The sequence below is a fragment of the Xiphias gladius genome, chromosome 16 (genome assembly GCF_016859285.1).
Source record: "Xiphias gladius isolate SHS-SW01 ecotype Sanya breed wild chromosome 16, ASM1685928v1, whole genome shotgun sequence".
In the NCBI taxonomy this organism is placed as follows: Eukaryota; Metazoa; Chordata; class Actinopteri; order Istiophoriformes; family Xiphiidae; genus Xiphias; species Xiphias gladius.
The window spans coordinates 3,237,501-3,254,604 of NC_053415.1; the positions used below are offsets into that span (position 1 = coordinate 3,237,501).

The 17,104-nt window shown below is 40.9% G+C and overlaps 2 protein-coding genes and 2 non-coding genes across 18 annotated transcripts in view; all 4 read right to left on the bottom strand.

Annotated features, from left to right (window-relative positions):
* The window catches only part of clasp1a (cytoplasmic linker associated protein 1a), a 105,246-nt gene extending 91,987 nt beyond the window's left edge, over positions 1–13,259 (bottom strand). For all 15 annotated transcript variants that reach the window (XM_040147980.1, XM_040147979.1, XM_040147978.1 and 12 more), the window contains exons 1-3: positions 12,887–13,259; positions 12,032–12,231; positions 8,873–9,608 (exon numbers count right to left, since the gene is read on the bottom strand). In XM_040147980.1, the coding sequence (XP_040003914.1) occupies positions 8,873–9,070 (198 nt within the window). In that variant the 5' untranslated portion in view covers positions 9,071–9,608; positions 12,032–12,231; positions 12,887–13,259. The remainder of the gene's footprint in view (positions 1–8,872; positions 9,609–12,031; positions 12,232–12,886) is intronic.
* Positions 13,260–13,374: 115 nt separating this feature from the next.
* nifk (nucleolar protein interacting with the FHA domain of MKI67) lies at positions 13,375–16,984 on the bottom strand. The gene is made up of 6 exons (XM_040148004.1): positions 16,705–16,984; positions 15,975–16,103; positions 15,289–15,397; positions 14,737–14,948; positions 14,331–14,393; positions 13,375–14,036 (listed from the first exon to the last, which is right to left on the bottom strand). Exons 1-6 carry the CDS (start codon positions 16,825–16,827, stop codon positions 13,824–13,826), a joined length of 849 nt encoding a protein of 282 aa, XP_040003938.1. The 5' UTR covers positions 16,828–16,984; the 3' UTR covers positions 13,375–13,823.
* On the bottom strand, positions 14,162–14,292 carry LOC120802056. The gene has a single exon (XR_005709171.1). It is a non-coding gene; the product is annotated as a small nucleolar RNA ACA64 (small nucleolar RNA).
* On the bottom strand, positions 15,571–15,700 carry LOC120802055. Its single transcript, XR_005709170.1, has one exon. It is a non-coding gene; the product is annotated as a small nucleolar RNA ACA64 (small nucleolar RNA).
* Positions 16,985–17,104: the final 120 nt, after the last annotated feature.

Consider the following 17,104-nt stretch of genomic DNA (forward strand, 5'->3'; position numbering starts at 1 on the left):
CATAACATCCCTGTGCATTTCAAGCCCAGTAACACTGAGGTAAAAACTTGTCCACCCTAAGGACAAAATACTCAGGCACAAGCAGAACAACATAGTTACACAGTCCAATGTAGCAAGGAATACACAGACTTGTAGAATGGGCAATTAAACAACTGCTACATAAGCGCATGGCACAACACAGGAGAGCCAGTTCCTCAGGTCAGGACTCAGCAGTCCACCTGCACCTTAAGGACAAAGGACACTCTTTTCAGGACAGTGATATACGAAATTTGGCCAGAGAAGACCGGTGGTTTGAAAGAGGAGTGAAAGAAACCATTTTTGTCAATCTGGAACAACCGTCACTAAACAGAGGACGTGGTCTGAGACACCACCTCTCAGCCACCTACAATGCAGTTGTAGGTAAATTCACTCCCCAGACAGCTGAACACCCATCCACACCAGGACTCATGTGACCACGCACATGATGGCAGGGTGGGTCAACGACTCACTTGTCACCCTAACGACCCTAAAGGTGCTAGCACCCATCCACACCTCGACCCATGTGATCCTAACGACTGATATGATGACCGGGAGGGTCAACGACTCATTTGACCTCAACAACTTGCTGATCTAACCAGATAATAAATACCCGGAGTTCCCCACTAGTCAGTAAAAACTGAAGAAGCCCTTTGGATGAGAGGCAAAACGTCTTCCAGAACCTCAAGCAAGTCCAGTTGCCTTTGCATAAAAATTACAGGATTTAGGGGAATCTCTTGGAAGAAAGGGAATATAATATTCATAATTATATTTTCAATAGTGTATAAATCACCCTGAAACTAAGAATCAATGTGTTTTCGGTAGCTTAGTTAAACTTTCATTCATATCATTGCGAAATTTTAAGCTTTTATACTTAATGTTTTTGAAGCAGGACCCTGAGTATTTTGATCAAGTAGCAGGTAAAAAAGATGTGTCAGATTCAGTGGACTACAGCTGTTAATTCCATGTGTCAAATACATATATAATCAACATTTTCGTAGATTGAGTAAAAATATTTTTTTATTAAAATAATAAATTACTCGGATATGGGAATCAGGGCCAAAAAAAACACATTCAGAACATCCCTACATTTATACTTATATTTTTTGCACATAAAAAGGCAAAATGGAAAACAAGAGAGAATGAGGCGGTAAGTGGGGTTAAAGTAAATCTTTCACCATGCTGGTATAAAGTTTTCAGTTTTACGTAATTTCATATTAATATTGGATTCCAGCCACATTACACCTGATTGTCTCAGTTAGCCGCATCCCATTTAGCAGCTAACGAATGTAAGCACTTAAAATGTCTCGCTTTATTAGGCCACATAATTTGCTGTAAAATATCCTGTTGAGACATTATATTCCCCTGCAGGGCAACAGAAACAGTCTTTTATGAGTACAACTTCAAAGGGATGTCATTCAGCTGCTCCCTCAAACAATTAGTTGCCTCAGTGTTTGAGTATCTATCGATCCAGTCTTTGGTGATGTCAACTGATCAATCCTCCCTCTAGCCAAACATCCTCCCTCTAGCCACACACTACATCCTGACCCCCCCCCCAAAAAAAGGCTTTCTGTCCTTGTTCATTTTTTGCTGTTGTTTCCCCCCTAAAGCAACTTGCTGCATTGTATCACCATGATTCAGTTGCAAAACCCTGAAAGTACACCAGATGTACTTGCGACTAAAGATTATTTTCATTAGTAATCTGCCAATTATTTTTTCAATTAGTCATTTGGTCTTAGAAACGTCAAAAGATTGGAAGCTATTTTGTTTGACCAAAAGTGCAAATACCTAAAAATATTTCGTTTTTAAATGATAAATGCCAAAGAAAAGCAGGAAATCCACTCATTTGAAAGGCTGGAATTAGTGAACAGTGGGTATTGTTTCACTATTTTTGCTTTAAAAATTACTGAAAGGATTCTTCGATTATACAAACAGTTGCTGAACAATTTCCTATCCATCAACCAATCAATTAAATCGAATAATTGTTTCAGCTCAAATCACATGATACTCAGCCTTACAAATTAGCAACTGTAATTTTTGTATGTTGAAGAAAGACAATGCTTTGGTCCTTTGTTAGGCCTACTCAGTCTGTAGTAACACACTTGTTGTATAATACAATACAAAGTCATTGTTGTGATACACATGGTAAACACTGATTCTCAAACCTTTTGGTCTCAGAGACCAGAAAAACTATGAAAATGAGTAAGAAGTAATGGTATCACCATCCTATATAAAGCCAAACAGTAAACAGTAATAAGCAGTAGAGAAAAAGCCATTCTATACCAGGAAATAAACCGAGGGACCAGTAACTGAATGGCTCCCCAAAGACGCACCAGTCCCCTGCCTTTAGTCTGAGAAACACAAGTTTAGACAGAAACACTGAGCTGACTGAAGCCCACAACAGTGCAGAAGACGCAATGGTAGTCTTACCAGGTTCCTGACGCATCTGTGGATCTGAAATTAGGAGAGAAACTGAACACAGGCCTGATACTTAGATATGAAGCAGGTAGAATGTAAATGACTAGTTGGTAGTCATGACCAGAAGTAAAATTGCAAGTCAAGAGTACGTTTTTCAGCTTGTTTCATACACTTGAACACACCTGAATGATAACACATTAGACACAACACCAGCTATTAAACTGTCCCTAAAGCTGGAAGTAAGGTAACAGTGAAAATGCTGTCCCCCAAATGATGCAGACCTCTTATAGGGCAGTGTAAAAGAATTTCTGTCAGTTGCATACTGGTGGCCTGTACGACAATCCTCAGTACAGTGGCTTTGAATTATTCAGACCACTTCAGTTTTTGCACACTTTATTGTGTTGTAGATTTAATTGTAAAATTTGTGCAACTTTATTAAAAGTCAAAAACTGAAATCTCTTAAAAGTATTCAGTTCTTTGCAGGAGTCCTTTTGGAAGTAATTAGAGCTTCAAGCCTTATTGGGTGAGTCTCTACAAGCTTTGCACACCTGGATTTGGGGCAGTTTATCATTCTCTGTCCATCTGACCTGCCATCTTTATGTCTGGGCTTTGGCTGGGCCTCTCAAGGGCAGTCAGAGACTTTACCAGTGTTGTCTTGGCTGTAATCTTTGGGTCATTGTTGTGCTGAAAGGTGAACCATTGCCCCGGTCTAAGTCTGGTAGTGTTTGGAGCTCTGTCCAAGGGGTTAAACTTTTGTCTCATCAGACCAGAGAATCTTTCTCCTCGTGCTCTCAAGAATCCTTTAGATGCCATTTAGCAGACTCCAAGCATGATGTCATATGCCTTTTACTTTAAGAGGCTTCTATCTAGCCACTCTACCATAAAGTGGTTGATGGAGTAATACTAAGGGGGGCATCCTTCTGACAGGTTCTCCAATCTCAGTAGAAGACCTGTAAAGGTCTGTTAAGAGTGACCGTGGGTTTCTTGGTCACCTCCCTGACCACCTTCTTGCCCTCTTACTCAGTTTGGACGCACAGCCAACTCTAGGAAGAGTCCTGGTGGTTCCAAACTTCTTCCATTTCACAGTTATGGAGGCCACTGTGTTCCTGGGAACACTCAAAGCTTAAGAAATGGTTTTATATCCTTGCTCTGATCTCTGCCTCACCACAATTTTATCATGGAGGTCTACAGAGAGAAAGTGTGTATGCCTTTCTAAACTATGTCCAGATAATTCAGTTTGCCACAGGTGGACTCCAGTCAAGTTCTAGACACATCTCAAGGGTAATTAAAGCAAAGAGGATGCATCTGACCACAGGAGTGCCACAGCAAAGGATCTGGATACTTTTGTAAATGAGAGATTTAGTTTTGATTTTTAATACAATTGCAAAGAATTCTAAAATCATGTTTTCACTTTGTCATTGGGTTATTGAGTTGGCAAATTTATAAATTTAGAATTAAATCTACAGCACAACAGAGTGTGCAAAAGTGAAGCGGTCTGAATACTCTCTGAAACCACTGTACATCAGTACTGATCCTGTAAACGTCTTGCCTGTGGTCTGCTCAGGCCACTCGGCACAGATATGGCTGAACAACATTACAGGTTGCACTAGGTTGTCTGAGCGATCACTTCAATGCTTGCCAAACCGGAAACCAGTCCTGCCAGCCTGAATTGATTTAGTTAGTAAACCAGCTCTGCTCCCAGGCTCAGCTTTGTACAGGCAGAGATAGAGATGAAAATAATGGGGGGGTTACATGATGAATGGTTAATGACAAGAGCCTAACTGGTCTCCTAGAGGCAGGAGAGGAGTGAAAAAAAAGGCGGATCACAGGTGGACTGAAGTGCAAATCACACCCTTGTTTACTGTTTGTTTACTGCTGTTTTGCGGTCCTGCAGCATCGGGAGTTAAACTTGGGCTGAAATCTGTCGACAGTAATTCCCACTGGGGCCACTGAAATCTCAAAATCTATGCACGGGAGTGTGTTTGAGTGAAAATGTCAATCAAATATAATATATTCTTTCTCATTGTCTTCTCTTGCTGAAAAGACAATCAGTCTTTTTAAGACTGATTACTTAAAATTTCAGAATACCCCAATCATGTTCTGACCAAAGGACAAGTCAGCAATGCTCCCTTTTTTATTTAATGCTCTTTATTTTTCTGAGAATTATTTGTATGACCAGCATTATAGGGTCATAAGATTATTTTGTTAAATCTACCATCTTAAACCAATGCAGTCAGTCAATGCTGTTGGCATGATGATTTAAGCTTCTTTTAGTGTTGTAGTAGTAGGTCAGATAACTGCATTAAAAAAAAGCATTAAAATTTGATACAATATAACTGGTATGAATAAAAGACATGTGACCCAGGTGTGTGTTGAATGTAATCACACAAGAGCTCATGAAATACTGCATCAGTGTGAATCTTGAGGTGGGCGTGGTCTCTGCATGACAAGACAGGATGAACCAACAATTATGGAGAACGCAGGGAACACTTCATATATCAAGCCTGTGCACACAGCAAGAGCAGAAATGCACTAAAGGACACTCAGACAACTAACAGACTAAATATAACCTTATCTAGAGACTGCAATTATCTACAAACCATCACAGTGAAATTCAGTGTTTTTCTGACAAACTGCTGCTCCTCACTCAGTCTTGCTTCCTTAACAGCACCACACCTCTGTAATTAGCCAATCATTAGGCATATGCAGACTTGTTTTGTGTTGATTTAGCAGCTGAAACCACAGGTGGGAGGTGGCTGGTAGCTTGACACACCCTGAGATGGATGAGACACAGAGAAGGAGGTCGCTCTGGAAAATGACAACTGCAATCAAGAGTTGTCTACCAAGCACATGACTCTTTCCATTTTAAAATGTATTTAAATGAATCATTAAATCGCTATATTTAGAAACAATCAAAATAGCCTGGCAACGGCAGTCAGTGATGTTCACACTTTCTGCTCCTTTAAGAAGGGCATTTCCAAGACAATACTGATCACATCACACACAAAGACAAGTCACTCCTATTTATATGGATATTAGGGAATAAACAAAGAAATGGTGAAGTTGCATCACGTAACATGATCATGCTAGACGAGTCTTACAAGAGCATTAAAAATGGTAATTTCTATGTGATTTATTACACCTGGCTATTGAAGGATTTTTTCCTTAAATTTAGAATTACCTGTAAGAATTCATTTTCCAAAGGTGAATAAAATCTACAGGGGAATTTATTAACATTTTCCAATATGTTACCAATGCCAAACAAGTAGGCTTTCCTGTTTCACGTTTTCCCTAGGTGCACTGGAACTTGCGTATAGATTATTTGTTAGGCAGGAGGTTAGTGGCCAATTCTGCCACATAAAAGAGACCACCCTTATTATTATCTTTGATACAACATTAAAACATAACAAGTTAGCTGGAGCATTTACAGTGACAAGGAGAACACCTGATAGTCCCCAATCAAAAGTTTTTTTTTTTTAATGTATACTGTCTACACTACTATACTATTAACAGCTGCAAACATACTGTAATGCTTCAGTAATCATTTGAACTAAGCTGAAATTCAAAAGGTTTAGAGCCTGACACTTCCAAAAGTATTAACGTAAAAAAGTTACAAATTGTCCTCCCTGTGCTCTCCTGCTTGAGACTGTAAAAAGGAACAAATGAAGTTTGTTTCTCTCTTAGTAACCATGGTAGGCCCTTCTTTTATGTTTTAAAACAGCTGAGATACAGTACTAGTGTTGCTGTCCAAAATTTTATTTTGTTCCAGAAAAATAAAATACATTTAAATCTCAAATGTGCTGTGAGCCCAAACTGAAATTTATTGTTAGCCTGACAAGATGTTAAACCCATTCCAATCAGAGATATAGAAGGAAGAGTACACTGAGTGGTTCTGTTCTTCTGCAAAAAGAGTTATCCCTTACACTTGTCAGTTAACCAGTATGGTGGTAAAACAATCTAATGTTTGTTATCTAAACAAAAAAAGGTATGTATTGCAAAGAAAGCACAGTGTTTGCCTGAATACTAAACTGAAGTTTGCCTTGTTTTAGAGGCAACCCCCAAACCTCCATTTATGGTGAATGAATCTCTCTCTCTCTCTCTCTCGAACTGAATAGTTTCCATATTAGTTACCAAGTGATCGGGTTGGCCTGTGCTAAGGATACTGCCTCTAAGGGGGTAACTAACAAGAAAAATAGTGCCACTGAAAAAATAAAGATATGTTTTTGTAGCAGCCCTATCAGCCCAAAGAAGGTATACATCGTCACTTGTTGTGACAGGTTGACAGACTGACTCACCTAAGCCTCTACAAGCCTTTTAGTACCCAGAAAACACAGAAAAACAACGCATCTTCTATCCAGTGCTTACAACAGGAAAACTAATTTCTTGCATTTCTCAAAGCCTTCATGAATGTAAATACAGAGGGATTTACCACAAGGAGCATACCACTGGTAACACTCAAGAACAGAAAGGCCAGAATAGACTTTGACAGAAAAACCTCTAAAAATACCTGCCTAGTTCTGGAACAAGATTCTTTGGACAGATGAAACCCAGGTGAACTTGTACCAGAATGATGAGAAGAGAAGAGTACGGAGAAGGGAGGGAATGGCTCATGTTCCATAGCAACCACATCATCTGTCAAACATGGTAGAGGCAGTGGTATGGCATGGGCATGTATGGCTGCCAGTGGAACCGGGTCACCGGTGTTTATTGATGATGTGACTGCTGATAGAAGTAGCAGGATGAATTCTGAAGTGTGAAGGGCTTTACTATCTGCTCAGATTCAGCCAAATGCTGCAAAACTGATGGGACGGTGCTTCACAGTCAGATGGATAATGACCAACAACATACTGTGAGAGCAACCCAAGAGCAAAGGATTTTCATTCAAGTATTTAAAAATAATCCTAATATTTAGAATTGTGTTGGTTTGTCCAATTACATCTGAGCCTCTGAAAATGAGGGACTGTATAAAAATGGCTGTAATTCCTAAACGGTTAATGTGATGTTTTTGTTAAACCCCTTGAATTAAAGCTGAAAGTCTACACTTCAATCACTTGATGGCTTTGTTTCAAGTCCATTGTGGTGGTGTACAGAGGCAAAATTACAAAACCTGTGTCACTGTCCAAATACTTATGGACCTAATTGTATATCATAAACCTCAAACAGGGCAAACTTCTAACATGGCACAATGAAGGAAGTTTTGTCTATGACCAAAAGTATCAACTCTTTATGAAACCCCATATCTGCCTGCTCTGGCCTCCCAGTACCCCCTCATCTGAGCTGTAACCAGGCCAGATCCAATTAAGCTCATTCTTGCTCCATGTCCTAAACTCACATTTCGAACTTTCTCTGGCCTCTCATCGCCATTTCTCTCAGGCCATGTGCCGGAATTCCGAGAGAAAAAAAACACAGGAGAGCAACAAATGTTATAATATGCAAACACAAAAAGTACCATCAGGCACAAATTAGCACCACAGCACTGAGACTGCAGAGACACTAAGAGAAAGAAAAACAACTAAAAGCCTTCCTCATCCTCGCTCTGCTATAGTATGTAGGGTGTGGGGGCAGGCTTGGCTTTGTTCAGGCAGAGGTGTCTGACATTTCTAGGCACAGACAAAGCAAAAGCAGCATATCCCAACATGAAATCAGAGCTTTAGTAAACAATGTGTTCTTGGAGGCATGGCAGAGAAAGCAACCTGTGGCTGCGATTCAGGGTCAGATAAAACTGTGCCCTAGATTCAACTCCAAAATAAAGCACAATCAATCAGAGGAGAAGAATGTGAGCCATGCTGAAGCAAAACAATAATGTTATGTGCCTTTGCCTGCATGAGAGCATTTTGCTTTACTGCACAGCAAAAGGTCAGAAAAACTGGAAGTTCTTCCTTAAACAAACTAAAAAGAGGCTATTATATGGCTTTACAATGAAACAGAAGTGCTGTCTAAACACAGAAAAGAAACAGAATGCTGCAACAAGCTTACACTGTAGCACAGTTGTTTTCCAGGTGTTTGATTTGACTCAAAGACCAGTAGCATCTATCATATGTGTAATATAAACTGGCAATGTTCAGCACTGTTTGGACAACTGAAAACAGCATCATCTAAATGAATGATAGCTTTATAAATCTGAGATTTAAACTATAAAGTTACTTTGAACCCTTTATCTCAAAGGTAAGCATACATCACAGTTGAAATAGCCATGACCAAACTTTTCTAATAAACAATAGGAAAAACAACACTTAAAGCATGCTGGTCAACACAACACTACCGCTTCCATTAATGAGAGGAGAGTCAGTCCACAATATACAGAAAATGTCAGAGGGAGGAAAATGTTGAATTGTTAATTGAGAATAAAAAGGCATGCACTGAGATGTCTGAGTGCAGCAATATACTGTACTTTTGTCTGAAACCCAATGCAGTTTACTGCCTCGTCAGTTGAGTTTACCTTGAAGTTGCTGGAGTTGACCCAGGAGCTGGCGATGCCGTCAACCATTTTGTCCAGTGCTGTCTGATCCTGTTCCAGGTCGTGAGACTTCTCCTTGTCCAAAATGTAATCAATGATCTCTTGTCCTACCTGCAGCCGTCGGCCCATGTCCTTCTGTAGGACCTGGGCCAGGCAGTTCTCCATGCTGGGCTCCATCATCCTGGCCTTTGATAAACACCCCCCCTGGCTTCCTCAGTCTGCCTTGCTGACTGACTGACTGACTGACTGTCTACTAGCAATCCTCCACTGCTCAAAGCAGTGGGACTGACAGCTAAACAAAAGGAGCCTCACTTGGTGAGTATGTGGCTGGTTGACCCAGAAAAGGGAGAAAAAGAAAGGGGCAAGTGTACACACTCTGCTTGTATTTATTTATACCCGAGGACAGGCCTTCTTTTTGTGCCAAGGGCTAGCTCGCTAGCAAGCTAGTGGCCGTGCCCCAGGGATGGATGGAGGAGGGCTTGGGGAATGGCAGCAATGCAGCATGTGTGTGTCTGGACAGCAGCTGGGGAAAGTTTACTGCACCCTCCCACTTGGGTTTTTTCTTCCTCTTCTTTCTTAGAGGAGCCTGAACCAAACCACTATAGCTGGGGTAGAAGAGGTGGTGTAGGCTAGCAGCAGGCAAGGCAGCAAATGTAGATGGATGGAGGGGACTGGCTTAGAGATCCATGTCTTGTCCCGGGATTTGCCCTGGGGAGCCCTAGAGGAGCAGAGAGGACAGCAGACAATAGGACAGAGTCAATTCATTAACAAATCTCTTAATTTAAATTAGAAACATCATTAGTGATTAAGCTCATGGTACATAAAAATACTCTGGAAAAAAGGAGAGCAGTTTATCTACTAAAATTAACCTGATATACACTATATGGCCAACAGTAAGGCTGCATCTAACTATTTTCATTATGGATTAATCTGCACATTATTTTTGTGATCATTTATTTGGACGGAAATGTCAGAAAACAGTGAAAATGACAGGTTTAAATCAAGTTTAACATGTGTCCTCAAATTGCTTGTTTTGTCCAATCAAAGTTTCAGAACCTAAAGATATTCAATTTACTACCACATAAAGAAAAGAAAAGCAGCAAATACTCATATTTGGGAAGCTGAACCAGATAATGTTTGGAATTTTGCTTGAAAATGGTTTAAATGGTATAACAACCAATTATCAAAATGGTTGCTGGTTATTCTTCTGTCAATCAACTAATCCATTAATCGATTGATTGTTTCAACTCTAGACAATAGTGTGTAACTTTGTGGCAACAATTAAGAGAAGAGAGTTTCCTGTTTTCCCAGTCTGGTGTGGAAGAAGATCCCTGACCTCAATGCCATCCAAAACCTTTGATATGAACCGGAAAGCCGACTGTGAACCAGGTGTTATTGCCCAACATTAGTGGCAAACCTCACTAATGCTCTTATAGCTGAATAGCAGCAAAACCCTGCCGCCAGGTTCCAAAATCCCATGGAAGGCCTTACCAGACGAGTGGAGGCTGCTAGAGCAGCGGATCAATCATCATGGTTTAGCAGTGAGATGTGCAACTACCACATATTGGTGTAATGTTTGGGTGTCTGAATAGTTTTGGCCATAGTGTTAGTATATTGCCAGCATTCCCCAATAGTGTTAATTAGGCTAATGTTGCCGAGCAAGACACTGGCTGCCAATGATGAGAGTCATAGCAAAACTGCTTGGACAACAATTTTACACCAAGAATTTTAAAAAGGAGCCAAATAATTGTACAGCAATCAACACTAAACCTCACCCAAACACACATCGCCCCTCCTCTCCGGCAGCTTCAAATACTCAGCTTGAAAACCCACTACAGTCATGGAAACACAGGGGCTGAGGGGTTAAGCTTCAGTAAAAACTCCAAATGAATACGACTCAAGTACGTCACTGCAGTATGTATATTTGCTCCAGTTCCAGACTGCTCGATCATATTCTGGTGAGGCTCCCTCCGTCCAAATAACCCCAACCTTTTTGTTTGACAAGATTATCTTCCAGAAAGGAATGCTTAAACAACCTTTATCTGATGTGGCCCTTTGTTCCAAGAGGTGAAAATCCAACCAGCATGTCTTGGAGTTAGATATGGACCAGATTCACTGGACTATGACCTTTTAACTGCCATATTGTGTGAAATACTTTCTCCTTAATACAATAAATAATGTCAGAACTTCTTCTTTACTAATTTTTATATATAGCAGCTGGATAGCTCAGCAGCTGGATAGCTCAGCGGTTAACACTGCTGACTTTGGCGCAGTTCTAACGAGGTAAGTGGAAAAAAACAGAATCAGGAGTAAAACAACAGAACCAATAACACAGACTGTGTGAACGTGTATATGCATATGTCTATGTGTGTAAGTATTGCAGACGACTGTGTATGCATGGACAGTTAAGTGTGAGGGTGTGTGTGTATGAGTGTAAGTAAATGTTGAAGAAGCTGCACTGGTCTGAGTCTAATCAAATTTTAGCAATAACATAATAGGTATGTTTAAATGAGCTGTTAAAAATGTAACTGAAGGCATAAAAATGCACAATATGTCCACAACATTTCGGTTTCTCATAGAATGGTTTTATTAATACACCCCCTATAATATCTTGTAATTTTACCAATGCTTTGTTCAGTTTATACCAGACCTTTGACAAGCCAGTCATCCTTGTAAAACAGATTTGCTCGGTATGTCTTGCCCCCCCACACACACACACACACACACACACACACACACACACACACACACACACACACACCCACCCACCCACACCACCACCACATACACACACACCTCTGCTTTTGTGCAACGTTAGCTGAGCTCCAGCTAGCTCAGAACCTGACCATCAGCTTCAACAGCTTCCAGACACTGCCAACGTGAAAAAAAAGCTTCCCCTGTATCTTAGCCCCATGCCCATGAAACACCCCTTTTTCTTTGTTCCTCTATAAAACAGAAAGCTAACCTTTCCACTGTGCCAGACAAAGTAGGTGTGTAGGGAATAAAAGCTAAAGCTAGCCCCTAGCGAAGCCCTTCCTTTCAATGAAACGTCAGTTCACAGCCAGGCAGACGGGCAGCACAAAGACAAAATGTGACAAGGAGGCGAGGAGGTTTAGCCACATCATTCATGTCTCTACTTACCATATCCTGCTTAAGTGCCGCAGCTGGCTCGGACATACGACTGTTTATTCCTTGTTGTAAATATACAGTCTACGGCCTGAAATCTCCTCTGTCTTTCTTTTTCTCTCACACTCTCCACCCGGAATGTTGCCTGCAGGACAAGAATGGGATCGTCGTGCGCAGGCGCAGTCGACCCAGGGATGATGTTGGCACTTGGAAAACTGTCGCATGGCAATGCAAAAAAAAGAAAAAGAAAAAAAAAACCCTGTTGATGTGCATTATGGATGTGTATAACTCGTCATGTAGCGACATCTACTGGACAGAGGGATTCTGTGTCTCTTGAGCAGTAAGAAGGTAGCTGCCATTCGACAAAACAGAGGGCATTTATATTTTTACTAAACTGCTGCACACAGAAAGAGAAAAGTAACAACTTAAGGGTTCAGTGTCTTTCTTAAGACAAAATCACAGTTCATGGATACATGTCTGTAAATATAGGTTTGACCACATGAGCCCCAGTTCACATATACTGCAGATAAGGTTTTCTAATTTGAATCTAAAATGCAGTTTGTGTATTATCAAAATCAAAGACGGGTCCTTGACTCACAAACATGGGCCACCGTGTGAGAATGATGGTCCCAGCAATACAGCCTAGTTTTCATTATGTACAACATCCATTTTCTAATCTGACAATACACAGCACTGATGTCTTACACCATCTCTACTATGTAAACATCTAAGTGTTAAAATACTATTTATGTACATGAATTGTCCATTTTACAGTCTCTGGGGATAGAATGATCAGTATTTTTATAACCTATTAATATAAAGGAGTAATTATCAGCCTATAGATTTCAACAGAAGTCAAAGCTACAATACCTTCTATTTGGTCGTGGAAACATGCTTCATGTCATTATCATTGCAGAAGTTCTTATTGTGTGATTGTTGCAGCTTTGAGTGTACTGTATTCAGTGTGTGAAGGCAACCAAACACAGGCACAATGTACAGTGAATGACACAAACTGGCCTTTTTTTTCACAGCAGGTACTTAAACTAATCATAGAAGCAAAAACACAGGTGTTTCTAATAACATTATAGATGGCGCTGTTGTATTCAAGTGTACCAATCAGCCATGATAGTGTGACAGTAAGCCAGCATGGCAATACCAGGACCCTGAAACTGAAGCAGCTAAATGGTACTTAGCTACCATTCACTTTATTATTTACACCTGCGCTTTTTTCTACTGATACAGGTCAAAGTGTCTTATGTTTAAATTTCTATTTTGTCGGCAGTGTGTATGAGTTTTTTTTTCTCTTTAGTAACATAAGAAAGAAGTCTCCAGTGTATTGAAAATACTGCTCAACAGAGTACTATTCTGACACTGTTTATTATTAAAGATCATAATATCCATGTAAACCAGGCTTTTAGACAAGTGTGTTTAGGAAGAAAACGACAATGTTGCTGCAATACTGCCATTTTTTTTTATCAACACTAGAGGCTTTTATGGCAAATTATACAGTCTGCTCAAAGACTGAAATGGAAAATTGCCTTTGTCAAAGTAGCACAACTGTTGCCCATAAATCAGGCTCATTAGGATGATTTTGCAAGCACCATTCATGATACTCACTATAGACCCACAATTACACTGGAGTCTTTCATAATAGCTTCTTTCTAAATTGTAAAGTGATTTCCACATAAAGAAAGACACACTGATTTCTGAACAAAGTTCGAAGTCGTCCCATCAAGAAAATCAAAGAGCACACATGTATGTATCTCTGCTCTGACACCTTTAGTCCACAATAAAACAGTGAAGACTTTCACTTCGCCTCTGTGTCCTCTTCAGAGGGATCCTCGCTCTCTGAGTCATCATCCTCGTCATTGTTACTGTCCTCCTCCTCCTCCTCCTCAGAACACTCTTCATCTTTCTCTACAGCTGGAATCTTAATAACAATCTCGTCATCTGCATCATCGTCGACGACCATGGACTTCCTCCTCTCCAGGAGAGAGGGGGTGCAGACCGGTGTGGTGTCCTGAAATGGAAGAGAGAAGCTCATCAGCCACACGTGATCATTCTGGTACTGAGATGATGCCGATTTGCTTTGTTCAAGTTTTCCCTTGAATCTTTACAGCTCTGATTTTCCCTGGAGTTGATACAGTATGTTGGTACATGGGTTTTATCACGCAGCCACTAAGAGACACACGCAATAAGCTTTACGCACCACAGTACTATAGGCACAGTTATCTGACCCCAGACCACTGATACACCTGGGGTCATTTTCAGTCTGTGCCAAAGCTAAATATAATATCATCAAAGTTGGCCTTACATCACTACACGTAGACACATTCATGGAGTCAGAGGACTTTTTCTTCTGAGGCACCTGGGCAGCCTGGAGAAGCAAAATGAGCACGAAAGGTTAACATAATTCAAACATACAGTATAAAACCTAGTGGATTAGCTCAGGTATGTTGTACATATAAAACCCCATGCTTTGATTGGAAGAAATGTCAATTATCAAAGCTTCATCTGATGTTTCCAGACGATGACAGTTAGTTATATTCCTAATCTGAAGCTCCCACGTGCAAAGCTCGGAGCCAATATTCAGTGATCATATACTTATAGTGCTTAAGGTTTGCTATTTATTCCAAGGGCGACATTTTTTTTTTAGCTCAGGTAAATAGACAACAGCTAGCTGCCATTTAAAGTTATAATTCAAAACTCCAAACACTTACAAATCCTGGGAAGTCATAGTCTATGCCGTGTGCTGCGAGCCTCTTGCGGAGCTTCGACTCTTTCCGCAGGAGTTTGTCTCTCATCTTCTCAGCCTGCGCGGCTGTGCGTTTCTTATTGTAGCGTGCCACAGCGGGATATGAGGGTTCTTTAAATTCCCTTTGGGAGCCAACAAACAGCTTCTCGTGCACCTTCTCCGGTGGAATCACATGGCCTAGAAAAAAGTAAGAAGCAACAAGTTAAGAGTTGCATGTAGATTAATAGTTTTACAGTAAAATCACTGTCATCACTGGCGGCAAAGTAATGTCATGAGGTGTGAAGGCTAACGAGAGGTATAAAAATCAAGCAAAAAATCGTGGTCTTGCAGTTAACAGATTAAACATAACATTGACTAAATACTAATTCTTCTATTTTAGTGTCGTGGCACTGACAGGACCTATTAGGTCATTTTTATCTGCTTTAACTCATTTGTGCATCAGGTGACATCACCAAGACTGCTCTCTAGGAAAACAGGAATTGTGCTGGTAATTATCAGACTTGTACACAATACTCACATTTGATGAGTCTCTCTCCCATGAGGTAATTGTTCATGGTCTCTGCGACAATTTTAGCTACTTCATCACAATCATACTCCACAAATGCATAGCCTTTGCTTCCACCTGTCTTCAAGGGTTAGGGTTAGATACAGGACAGAAAACAGATGAATAACGCATGTCTGAATCAGTTCATAGCACACATCTGCACTGGATTCAGACTAATATGACTCCCATGATTAACTTATTTCCATTTAATGCTTTTATACGGTAGGCTCCACATCATTTTAGTTTTCCATATGCTTTTGTTGGCACATGGGTTTTATCACTCTGCAAATGTGTGTGCAGGTGATAAGCTAAACATACCACAATACTTTAGGCTCAGTTATCTGACCCCAGATCACTGTTAAATCTGAGCTCATTTTCAGTCGGAGCCAAAATTCGAATAACCGAGGAGCGAACAATCAGCAGGATCACTGCTACAATTTCCAGTTAAACTAACAGAACAACTGTATCAACCTTCATCTCCTGTAGCAAACTAAGAAAATCTTTGCTCTTGCTTTATGTGCCATGGACAGGATAAGCAAAAAAGAGTTTAGACAGCCAAAATGCTCTTATTATTTCTCATCCCACTTCTTCAAGTAAGGAAATTAGGATTGACACTGTCAGATATGTAAAACATGTAGTTATTACATTCTCAGCGTTACCTTTTTACTCCTGGACAGCCGCAGCCTCAAGACCTTCCCAAACTGTTGGAAGTAAGATCTGAGCTGAGGCTCAAACAGGCCCAGGGGCAGGTGGCCGACATAAACCACTCCTGGGGTCAAACGGTTCCCCTGAGGGCGGGAGGGGGGGGGGAGAACAGAGTTACATCGGCAAAAACAAAATGTGCGTTCTGGAGTATAGGGGTACAATCAGTTAGACATTTACTTTCCACTTTTAGCCATATATTATACACCTATGTACACTATGATTGTCATTACTATTCGTTACCAGTGTTGTGTGTCACAGAGCTCTTTTCATCATTTTCTAAAACTCTAGACAGTCAACGCTGAAAGAAAAGGACCGGCAGGCAGGCCAAGTGCTGACACATCTGCAAGTTACACGAGAGGCCAGCGGTCTCTGCCGGGGCACGCATCCAAGTACGTGACCCTATTGTGTCACCATTTGACATAACGACTACCATGATACTGGACTCTGTGGAAATACTAACGTCTTGGGGTCGCCATAGTACAACACTTGGTCATGGCAAAAACGTCAACAGTTGCCATTGCTGAATTAGATCACAAATTCTAACGGAGCGGGGGAAAAGCTGTAACGCCTGTTATATCTCCGAGAATAAAGATAAAATATATTGTCGAGCTAAATGAACTTAAGTCACCCTCGTGTAGTACCGTCCCATATTTCTTTCAGGGCCACCACATGATTTCGACCCACCTTGCCCGATTTGTTCTTCTTCACCTCCTGCACCTTCTTCTTGAACTCAGACTCTTGTTTAGGGTTGAGCGCCAGCAGTTCTTTCGCCGGCTTAGTTGCCGTTTCTGCTTTACTTTCGGTCATTTCGATTACTAAGAGACATCGGCTGTGGGGTTAAACAAAACAAAACCGTCGAAACACTCTCAACTAACCACGCTGGTCTCTTCTTCCGGTTGCCCATGTGGTGACAGCCGAGGAAATGTGAAGGGAGGGTTTGCCTGAGTGTGAGCTAGAGCCGTGCGCCCTCCACAGCGCCACCTACAAGCACGGAGGATAAAGGCTCTTGGGACAGAAACAATCAATGCAACTAGACTGAACATAAAAATGTGTGCAAGCCGATTTCTGAATCCCCAGGTGCTTT